This window comes from Solanum stenotomum, chromosome 6 (genome assembly GCF_019186545.1).
Source record: "Solanum stenotomum isolate F172 chromosome 6, ASM1918654v1, whole genome shotgun sequence".
NCBI classification, from domain to species: domain Eukaryota; kingdom Viridiplantae; phylum Streptophyta; class Magnoliopsida; order Solanales; family Solanaceae; genus Solanum; species Solanum stenotomum.
Window position 1 is genome coordinate 59,463,036 of NC_064287.1, and position 10,731 is coordinate 59,473,766.

The following is a 10,731-nucleotide window of genomic DNA, read 5'->3' on the forward strand; positions in this document are numbered from 1 at the left end:
TCCCTTAAGCCGAGGATCTATCAGAAACAATCTCTCTACCTTATGTGCGGGTAAGGTCTACAAATACACTATCTCCAGAGTCCACTTGTGAGATTACACTGAGTATGTTGTTGTACTTTTCATATGTATATGTAGAGAGAACCAGTCATTAAAAACAGCCTCCTGTACTACTTATGGAAAGACCAAACACGAGGTGTTCATATGAACTCAACATTATTTTACTCGGAATGTAAATATAGAGAGAGAAACTTCTAACATTTCAACAAATATTACATTTTGAACTCATCTTGATGCTTACTTTGCATTATTTGCAAGTATTGTCTGTTTATTATCGATTAGGGGTGAGTCTTTCATATTTTAACGAGCATACAAGAACAAAAAAATAGTAATATTTTTCAACGAAGCAGTGTTAGATGATACCACGAATACAAAAAAAATATATTTTTGGATAATAAAAGATGGATGCTGGACATAGTTTATTCTCCATTCAGAAAGACAAAGCAACAAAAGAAAACTTTGAGAAACAAAAGTTGATATCTCAGGTATAAACCAAAGCCAAGATGCAAAAACATATATATTTGTGAACTCTCATTTTCCATCAATTCCCAACCATGGATGCTTGTTTTTCTCACTTCTTTCTTGAAATCCCGAGCCTATCGCGAAAATCTTCCTCCATGAGAGGAAGACCATCGCGCAACTTGACCTTTGGTTCCCACCCTAGCAACTCTTTTGCCTTTGTGATATCGGGTTTTCTCTGTCGAGGATCATCTGGTGTGTTCTCCACGGTGATAATTTTCACTTCCGGATTGATGAGCTACAAGATAACACCCAATTTATGTATCTAACTCTTCAAAGTTTTAATTGCCTAGATCATAAAAGTACTCGTCTAGATTACCACTTTATCTCTCCTGAAGTAATCCCAAGTGAGATCTGAGGAGGGTAGATTGTACACAGACCTTACCCCTACCTTGAGAGATAGAGAGGCTCTTTTCAATAGACCCTCGGCTCATCCCCAAGCACTTCACTAATTGGAAGAGAAAGGGTAAAATCTTAAACGTTTGCCAAAAAATAACTAATATAAGGGTTACCTCTTTCACATTCTCCGCAAGTTCAAGCATTGTGAATTCACCTGATGATACAGGATTGAATTAGGATGATGTATCAAAATTTTAACCTTTTTACGAGTTAAATAGAGAGGAATTGGCAGCGAACTAACCTGGATTTCCAATGTTAATTGGTCCAGTATTTTCTCCATCCATAAGTCTCATAAGGCCATTAACCTACTCATCAAGAAAGGAAGGTAAGTCTCAAAGGATAAAAGAATGTTATAGGTGATTTTTTTCCATCTGCTAAGCGTTGCACAACCTTAGATTGTGTTGGTGGTAGGTAACGCGTACTCAATGGTATAACCCATACACCATCGTTATAAAACTCAAAGATTAGTTCTTACCATGTCAGAAACATAACAAAAGCTGCGCGTTTGTGTTCCTGGTAACTGGACAGTCAAGGGTTCATCACTGCAGTGTGCAAAAACAAAGTTGGCAACTTACGATCAAACTGAGTTAAGGTAACAAAGTTGACGGAAACTGTTAACAGAAAAATTCAGAAGCAATACCGAATTGCCTGGGCAATGAAGTTGCTGACAACACGACCATCATCAATGTTCATTCGAGGACCATAAGTGTTGAAGATCCTAGCAATCCTTATTTCTGTTTTTTGGATCATATCAGAAGAGCTTTGATGGAAGCAACGCGAAAACATATGTGTTCACAGAAGAAAGGTTTACCTATTCCGTGCTGTCTGTGATAATCAAACATCAAAGTCTCAGCCACTCTTTTGCCTTCATCGTAACAACTTCTAACTCCTGAAAATTTGCATAAAATTAGTAGATGTTGAACATTCTTTGACTTCATCACATGTTTACTTTTTCATATTTCAAACCCCTTAGTGAAAATACTGACTCCTCAACTGATCGACCTTATTATCTTATCTTAGTTCAAGAACGAGACCATTCACTATTTCGATTACTTCAATATCATAATGTTAAAAACGTACCAATTGGGTTAACATTGCCCCAATAGGTTTCATCTTGAGGGTGCACGAGTGGATCTCCGTAAACCTCAGAAGTCGATGTGAGTAAAATCCTGTTTTGCACAAGGAACAAATGGTGAGATAGAGGATCTACATTACCAAGAACTAAGTAGTAAGTACAGAGAGAAGATGGTTCCGACCTTGCTCCAGTTCGTTTGGCAAGTCCCAACATGTTCAACGTTCCGATTACATTTGTCTTAATTGTCTGGTAGAAAAACAACAGAAGTCGTAACATCAGAGCAACGTAACAACTAGTGTGACGAACATAAAGAAAAGAAGAAAACTTCTGCAGTTACTAACCTTAACAGGATTATACTTGTAAAAAATGGGGGAAGCAGGGCAAGCAAGGTGATAAATCTGGTCTACTTCAATCAACAATGGCTCAGTAACGTCTGCATAAGAAGAAAATCGACACAAAGGATACTCAGTAACTGAGTCCCACAAGTAGGGTCTATGGAAGGTAGAGTGTACACAGACCTTACCCCTACCTTGACAGGTAGAGAGGTTGTTTTCGATAAACAAAAACACTAACGTTTATAAAGACATAAAGCAATAACAACAACACGATAGTGAGAAACTAGAGGCATAAGAGACAACAAGTAGTAGTAAAAAACCAGAAGCAGTGGTTTTACCATGGCGAATCAGCTCAAATCTTGGATGACCGATCCATTTCTTTAGATTATCTTTTGATCCAGTGAAGTAATTATCAGCAACAATCACCTGAACGCGATGTAAAAAAGTTTATGTAAATACACTCGTATTTAACCATTGATCTACAAGGACGCACCAGCGCGAAAAAACTATTTACCTCATTCTTCTCATTTTCCATCAGTTTGTCAACAAGGTGAGAGCCTATAAATCCAGCACCACCAGTCACCAGAATCCTCATGTTAGCCTGTGATTCAAGTAGTTCAAGAATGGTAATGAATATTAACTATATCGGAAACAGCCTCTCTACCTCCACAACAACGTAGGGGTAAGGTAAGCGACTAATCATACACACCACCCTCCACAGACCCCACTTGTGAAATTACACTACGTAAACAGGAGATGTAAAAGCTATGCCAGTGTGAATTTCCTAGTATTGATAGTCCCAAGCCGGGATAGAGGAGGGGGTTGGACAACTAATGTAAAACTAGTCAATTCGCGATGAATCTTAACAATTGGACTGAAACGGGCTTAAATGGACCACATGGACAAAACTGATCTCAACATACTTGGGATTGAGGCGTAATGGTTATTATAAACACGATATATAAATCTAACTAAGATCCAATCAAGCACATCCTACACTAACTGGATTTACCACATTACAGAGAGGCTTCTGTGCAATACCTGGAAAAATTTCGCCTTTCGCAACGGTGAAGGCTCTGGTGGTGATTTTGTGGATACATGATTGTTCCCATTGGAAGCCATTTTTTCAGATCACTTCAATTCTGTAACCAAAGATCAATCAAATTTTAGAAAAAACAGATTCAAGACAATCCAAGATCAATCAACCCCTTAACACAAACACCCAAAAAAAAACATAACAAGTTGAAATTTTTCGAAACCCATTTTTCCTTAACTCATGAAAAATCTACGTTGCTCAGACTCTTAACAAATGTTTGACATGTGAGTATCAATTCCTCCAAAAATATTGCACTTTATGAAAATTCCACACAATATAAACTCAGTGTTACCTCACACAAGTAGAGAGGTCGAAAGTACAAAAATCAAACATATAATGACACGATAATCGAGGTACAAGGAATAATGAGATAGTAACAGAAATCGAAAAAACAAAAAGCTGAAATCTTGATTCCCAAAATTGAGAAGAGAAGAACACAAAAACAAAAAAAAACTAAATTAAACTCAAAATCATCACCTTGATTAGTACAATTACAATTGCAGAAGGGAAAAAGGTTGAATACAAATAAAATTAGCAAAAAATAAAACAAATTTATAGAACATGAAAAAACAAAAACCCCACAACACCCATCACACCAAACTTTACCAACAAGAGAGAGAAATTACATAAACCTAAAAAAAATATTATTTTTTTAAATAAAAAAAGTAATCTTTCAACACACGCAAAAATAATATAAAAATAAATTAGACAGAAAGACAAAAAAGGGGAAACTGATAGTGAAATCAAACCTTCTTAGTAATAATTACAGATCTGAATCTAATTTTTTTTGAACATCAAACAAATAATTTCAATAGAATTAGCAAATATTTGATAAATTCTGCAAAAAATAAATTTTAAAAAAAGGATCTTTTTAATACCCATTGCTGAAATCTAATCAGTTTTTTTTTGGCTAAATCAAGATTACCAAATACTTAATGAATTCAGCAGAAACAAAGCAAAAATCAATTAAAAAAAGAATCTTTTTAATACCCATTACTGAAATCCAATCAATATTTTTTTTTCCTTAATCAATTCAGCAAAAAACAAAAAACTTTATCTTATACGCATTACCTCTTGAAACAAAAATCTTTCATACACTATAAAAAAAATATTTAAAGAAAAAAGAGGTACCTGTAAAATATATATTTTTTTAAAAAAACGATACAGTGAAAGAAGTAAATTAGAATCCCAGATTATGTTGAGATTTTGATTATAAAAATTATGGGGTTTTATTATTTTATAAGAAAATTGAGATCTTGAAATTAATTACTTAGACTTTTTGGATTGATTTTTTTTTTTTTGGAGTAAATAGTGTTATATGCTATGTAAGTTTACAAGGTCAATATTTGGTCTATTTTTCCCAGTAGATATTTACTACTACTCTATCTTATTAGTTGAAAAATATTATTATTAACAAAATCTTTATAATTTAAATATTTTTTTGCTTCCCATGAACTATGCAACTAACCAATTTTTTTATTTTATTTACGAAGATATAAAGAATTTTAATATGAAACCATGAATACATGTGCCTTATTGTTAATAACAAGATAGTATGTTATACTTTTTTTAATGCAACCGTCTCTTGGGCAACGTCAACAACCTGCCTATGACAAGGCTTGTAATGGGATTGAGATGGTTCAGGTCAGTCATGACATTTGCTTGGTAGACTTAATTAAGAAAAAAAATTACGTTTTTTTTTGGAAATTATGGTAAGCGTTTGATTCTAACAATGTCAAACATAGATTATTTTACTCTAAGGGTGTATTTGTAGTGAAGGAAAATGTTTTTCGTGAAAAAAGATTCTTACTTATTTTTTAGTGTTTGTTTGTATGTAATGGCATCATTGACTATTTTGTTGTGGTTGGACTATTTTAGTTCTTCATATATAAATCACTGAAATAGTTGTGATTATTTTAATATTTCGTATAACCAATGATCAAAATAGTTCTTATTGTATGAAAAAAATGATTATTGTAGTCACAAACTTTTAAGGTGACGGTGTAAATAAAAAAATCTATTAAGTTGAAGCAACAACTCATGTAAACCATATAATGTTAAACGAAAATGTCAAGATTTTTCTTTTTATTTTTTATCCGGTGTTCGATATTTAAATTGAAATCAGACTTAATCCGAATTAATGACAATAATAAATTTAGTTATCAGTCGATTAATTCAAATTTATTAGGTTAAAGAAGTTTGTTGTTATTAGCAGTACAATACACCTAATTTAGGACCAAATTTTATATTATTATTCAAATAATAGAGAGTTCAACTGAAAGTGAATAATCTAATTGAGTTTGGTTCTAAACAAAATTGTTAATCAACATGAGGGTGTATTAAACTCCCCTTTTTGTTATTTTTAATAATAATCCAAACGATTAGTTTAATTTTCGATTCTCTATACTAACTACTTTATAATTATTATTGTTAAGGAAAAAAAATTCAAATATAACATTAACCTTTGAACAATGACTCATTTACGTCATTTGTAAAATATTGAATTTATATATATCCTTGTCTTTCAATAAAATATATACTTATGCTATTATTTTTTAATGAACAATTTAAATAATTTTGCAAATCATTTTTTTCATCATCCCTAGATGGGTCCATATTTACCAAACCAAGCTAGATATCCAGCTCATTTTCAAGAGAATCACCATCCGCTAAATTCAAGAACTTAACCAATCGAAATCGCTCTAGCCCAAATCCACTAAAACTTATACGAACTAGATGTATCACATGAATTTGGTCTAATCTCTTAAACAAACCAGATGGATCATATGAATTTGAGTCAATCTCTTAAACGAATTAGACGTATCATATGAATTTGGGCCAAATTTGCCACCCAGGCTAGAGTTTACCAAACCAACGCTAGATATCTAACCATTTTAAAGAGAATCACCACCTTCTAAATTCAAGTAATTTAACCACAATATCACTCTAGCCCAAATCCACTAAAACTTAAACGAACTAGACGTATCATATGAATTTGGGCCATTTTAAAGAGAATCACCACCCTCTAAATTCAAGTAATTTAACCACAATATCACTCTAGCCCAAATCCACTAAAACTTTAACGAACTAGACATATCATATGAATTTGGGCCATTTTTAAGAGAATCACCACCCTTTAAATTCTAGTAATTTAAACACAATATCACTCTAGCCCAAATCCACTAAAACTTAAACGAACTAGACAAATCATATGAATTTGGGCCTATTTTGCCACTCGAACCAGAGTTTACCAACCCAACGCTAGATATCCAGTCATTTCCAAGAGAATCACCACCCTCTAAATTCAAGTATTTTAACCACAATATCACTCTAGCCCAAATAGAGTAAAACTTAAACGAATTTAGACAAATCATATGAATTTGAGTTGAATCTCTTAAACGAACTAGACGGATCATATGAATTTTGGGCCAAACCAAAGCTAGATATCCAGCCCGTTTCCCAAAACAATCCTCACCCTCAAAACCCAATCAATCTACACCGTCCAATTTAGGTCATTCAATTACCCACCACTATATAAACTCTCCATCATCTTCTCCATCAGTTCATAGAGCAAATCAGGATTTAGGGTTTTTCTCATTTCTCCCTTTTTCAGCAAACCATAGATCTGAACTGAAGAGGTTAAAGTGACGGCGCCGCTGCTGTCCGCCTTGACTGAAAGTTGAATTCGTCTTGGCCCTCTTTTTGTTGTAGTAAAAATCTCTTCTTTTCATTTTTAGGGTTTTTGTTAGTTTTATCTGAAAACCAGTTCAAATGGCTCCAAAAGCAACTAAGGCTGAGAAGAAGATCGCTTATGATACCAAGATGTGTCAACTTCTGGATGATTTTACTCAGGTGCTTGTGGCTGCTGCGGATAATGTTGGATCTAATCAGCTTCAGAGTATTAGGAAAGGTTTGAGAGGTGATTCTGTTGTTCTCATGGGGAAGAATACTATGATGAAGAGAACTATTAGGGTTCATGCTGAGAAAACTGGCAATGAGACCATCCTCAACCTCATCCCTCTCCTTGTTGTAAGTCTTTTTGCCCCTCACTGATATCCTGTTACCATTTTGACATTCAAATTCTGTATATCTATATATTCGAAGCATGCTAATTGTACTGAATATGGTGTTCATATTCGAAGCATGCTAATTGTACTGAATTTGGTGTTCAATTATTGAATCTGATCAATTGATACAGAAAATGATAGAAGTATGTTTTTGTTTTCATAGTATAGGTAGTACTCAGTTAACTGTACTGAATTTGTTGTTCAGTTTATACTAGAGTAATGTAGAATTGATATTCCAATCTGATACAATAAACAACAAAAGCTAACTCTTTAAAAATGTGAGACTGGTGCATGTCGTATCCTCCGAAATAGTGTATTTTTGAAGGGCCGATATGGATGCGGCAACATTTTTTCAGAGTCCTAGCGACTTAGCAAAACTTGTTTACATAGTATAGGTAGTACTCAATTAACTGTACTGAATTTGTTGTTCAGTTTATACTAATGTAATGTAGGATTGATCTTCATCAATGGTGTAATCTGTGTTTAACTGTCTAGTATTCCGGTAATGTTTTTTGATATTTCAATTCCATACATTAAAAGAAAAAGTAAAGAAACTTTTCCATTTGTATGTTCAATGTGTATATTCTAAGCATGTTTTTATTGGATTTCATAGTATATAGCTGTACTAAATTTGTTGTTTGATTTATTATAGGGTAATGTGGGATTGATCTTCACCAAGGGTGACCTCAAGGAAGTGAGTGAGGAAGTCGCAAAGTACAAGGTAAATTAATTGCTTTACTCTTTATATTGTAAAATGATGAAAGTTGCTTATGTTTATGGCTTTCTATGTGTGTTTGGGAATCAGTTTAAAGTATGTTAAACATGTTACATGATATGCTTCGAGTGTTACATGAATGCCATTAAGATTCACTTTTTACTAGTTATATATGAAAGTTTTATAAAGGTCGTTTTCTCTTGAAATTTAACTGAAAAAGTCCTATGGTTTGTATATGCTGTTGCTCTCAATATTATTTTATTGTGTTTCGTCAATTTGTCTTGCATTTCTTTGAATTGTTGAAGACATGTTTTATGTTGGATGTTTGAATTTATTCTAAGTTTTAGTATGTTTTATGCTGAAGTTTGGGTTCTCCATTTATATGTTAATAGGTTGGAGCACCTGCTCGTGTTGGTTTGGTGGCTCCAGTTGATGTTGTTGTCCCTCCTGGTAACACTGGTCTTGATCCATCTCAGACCTCTTTCTTCCAGGTGTGTGCCTCATGCCGCCAAAGAAAATTTTTTCCCACTTGTGTTGGGAAGCTATTTCTTGTTTACTTACCATATAATTCTTGCAGGTGCTCAACATCCCAACTAAGATTAACAAGGGTACTGTTGAAATTATCACTCCTGTTGAACTCATCAAGAAGGGTGACAAAGTTGGTTCCTCTGAAGCTGCCCTGCTTGCCAAACTTGGAATTAGGCCATTCTCATATGGTCTTGTTGTTGTCTCTGTTTACGACAATGGATCCGTCTTCAGCCCTGAGGTTCTTGACCTGACTGAGGATGATCTCATTGAGAAGTTTGCCATGGGAGTATCTATGGTTACTTCTTTGGCATTGGCCATCTCTTACCCAACTCTTGCTGCTGCACCACACATGTTCACCAACGCCTACAAGAATGTGTTGGCCATTGCAATTGAAACCGACTATTCTTTCCCTCTAGCTGACAAAGTGAAGGAATACCTCGCGGATCCTAGCAAGTTTGCCGCTGTCGCTGCTGCTGCTCCTGCTGCAGCTGCTGGTTCTGGAGCTGCCCCTGCTGCTGCTAAGGAGGAGGCAAAGAAGGATGAGCCTGCTGAGGAGTCAGATGATGACATGGGTTTCAGTTTGTTTGATTAAGTCTCTTGTTTGTGATGTTTGTCTGTTTTTTGGTTTCAAAAACATACTTTCACCTTTATGTTTCTAGTACTAGTATGCAAACAATATTTAAATTCAGTTATAATTAGTGGATAATTTTGTTTTGGACCTAAACACAAGCCCTTCTTTTATTACTATTAGCATATTTTAATCCTAAAAGTTTTGAGTAGTTTAACACTAATTTTTCTACAACGAAAACGTTTTGATACTGCAAAAATATAATTGGTGTCATTATATATATACACTTGTTTGCACTTTTTTATCAGTCCATCTAAATCGCTTAATTAATTAGTCAACACATTTTTATCTATAATAGGTTGTTAAGAATTTATCTTTTGTTTTAATTAATTAAAGCAACCAAACACGTATCTTTGGGAGGTTTAGTACTTCAACTAGTCCCGATGTTCCTCGAATGGATCTTTTAGTTGTTTCGTAGGAGCAAGTTAGAAAGATCTTTCGTATCTTTCAAGATTCATTCCATAATATGATGTAAAAAAGTCAAAATAAGTAATTTTAAAGCCTTTATAAAAAGAAAACGAGATTCATTCCACAATATGATGTAAAAAAGTCAAAATAAGTTATTTTAGCCTTCATAAAAAGAAAACGATCTACTAAATTCACGAGTTATTCTAAAAGATCAAAATGACCAGTTATTAATAAGAATTCCTTGTCTGTTCTTTTTCTGATCAAAGGGAACATTTCTAATTCTTAATTCTATAAGGTTGTATGAAATTTCGATTGACCAGTTGATAATGGGGACGTGTAATTAATATCTAGGAGATCAAAGACCGGATGATAAGATTCTATAAAATATATATGCATTTCACTTTATACATAAAAAAAACAATATTAATCATCAAAAAATTGAAATATAAATCCTATATATTAAATTTACGCTGGATTTGATGAATGTGTCAGTATATATTATGATTCATAGAGTACAAAAAATATCATATAAATACACAGCGGTTAAAAGCTTTAATAGAGTTTAAATATGTTCCACACCAAAGAATAATCGGTAAAGAACATGATTAATTACTCTATTAAGATAAATTAGAAAATAGAACTAATTAAAACATCTTGTGGCTGTAGTTTAGTGGTAAGAATTCCACGTTGTGGCCGTGGAGACCTGGGCTCGAATCCCAGCAGCCACATTTACCATTTTTATTTAAACTTTTCATTTTCAATCCACCGCGTATTTCTGAAGTGATTTAGAAAAGTTCTTTGTCGATAGTGATCTTCTGTTATTTTCTTACAATTCGTTTATTATTATTTCCAAACTTCTATGCTAGTAGTCATAGTATTTACTCATGAATTTTCTTCGTAATGA

At 33.6% G+C, this 10,731-nt stretch overlaps 2 protein-coding genes and 1 non-coding gene across 3 annotated transcripts; 2 read left to right on the forward strand and 1 right to left on the reverse strand.

Annotated features, from left to right (window-relative positions):
• Positions 1-486: 486 nt before the first annotated feature.
• Positions 487-4,006, reverse strand: LOC125866683 (UDP-glucuronic acid decarboxylase 6-like). Its single transcript, XM_049546990.1, has 13 exons — positions 3,959-4,006; positions 3,427-3,527; positions 2,900-2,986; positions 2,724-2,811; positions 2,392-2,483; positions 2,232-2,296; positions 2,056-2,144; positions 1,787-1,864; positions 1,616-1,709; positions 1,451-1,517; positions 1,217-1,280; positions 1,089-1,129; positions 487-814 (listed from the first exon to the last, which is right to left on the reverse strand). Exons 2-13 carry the CDS (start codon positions 3,505-3,507, stop codon positions 629-631), a joined length of 1,032 nt encoding a protein of 343 aa, XP_049402947.1. The 5' UTR covers positions 3,508-3,527; positions 3,959-4,006; the 3' UTR covers positions 487-628.
• A 3,034-nt stretch (positions 4,007-7,040) lies between these two features.
• On the forward strand, positions 7,041-9,515 carry LOC125866684 (60S acidic ribosomal protein P0). Its single transcript, XM_049546991.1, has 4 exons — positions 7,041-7,510; positions 8,201-8,269; positions 8,656-8,754; positions 8,841-9,515. Exons 1-4 carry the CDS (start codon positions 7,253-7,255, stop codon positions 9,381-9,383), a joined length of 969 nt encoding a protein of 322 aa, XP_049402948.1. The 5' UTR covers positions 7,041-7,252; the 3' UTR covers positions 9,384-9,515.
• A 968-nt stretch (positions 9,516-10,483) lies between these two features.
• Positions 10,484-10,555, forward strand: TRNAH-GUG (transfer RNA histidin (anticodon GUG)). The gene has a single exon. It is a non-coding gene; the product is annotated as a tRNA-His (tRNA).
• Positions 10,556-10,731: the final 176 nt, after the last annotated feature.

Excerpts from the sequence above, each read along its gene's own strand:
- LOC125866683 (XM_049546990.1), bottom strand. The coding sequence starts at position 3,507 with ATGGCTTCCAATGGGAACAATCATGTATCCACAAAATCACCACCAGAG. Across the intron at positions 2,812-2,899 it reads TGGAAAATGAGAAGAATGAG|GTGATTGTTGCTGATAATTA; the intron begins GTAAATAGTTTT and ends CATCGCGTTCAG. Across the intron at positions 2,145-2,231 it reads GCCAAACGAACTGGAGCAAG|GATTTTACTCACATCGACTT; the intron begins GTCGGAACCATC and ends TGTGCAAAACAG.
- LOC125866684 (XM_049546991.1), top strand. The coding sequence starts at position 7,253 with ATGGCTCCAAAAGCAACTAAGGCTGAGAAGAAGATCGCTTATGATACC. Across the intron at positions 7,511-8,200 it reads ACCTCATCCCTCTCCTTGTT|GGTAATGTGGGATTGATCTT; the intron begins GTAAGTCTTTTT and ends GATTTATTATAG. Across the intron at positions 8,270-8,655 it reads AGGAAGTCGCAAAGTACAAG|GTTGGAGCACCTGCTCGTGT; the intron begins GTAAATTAATTG and ends ATATGTTAATAG.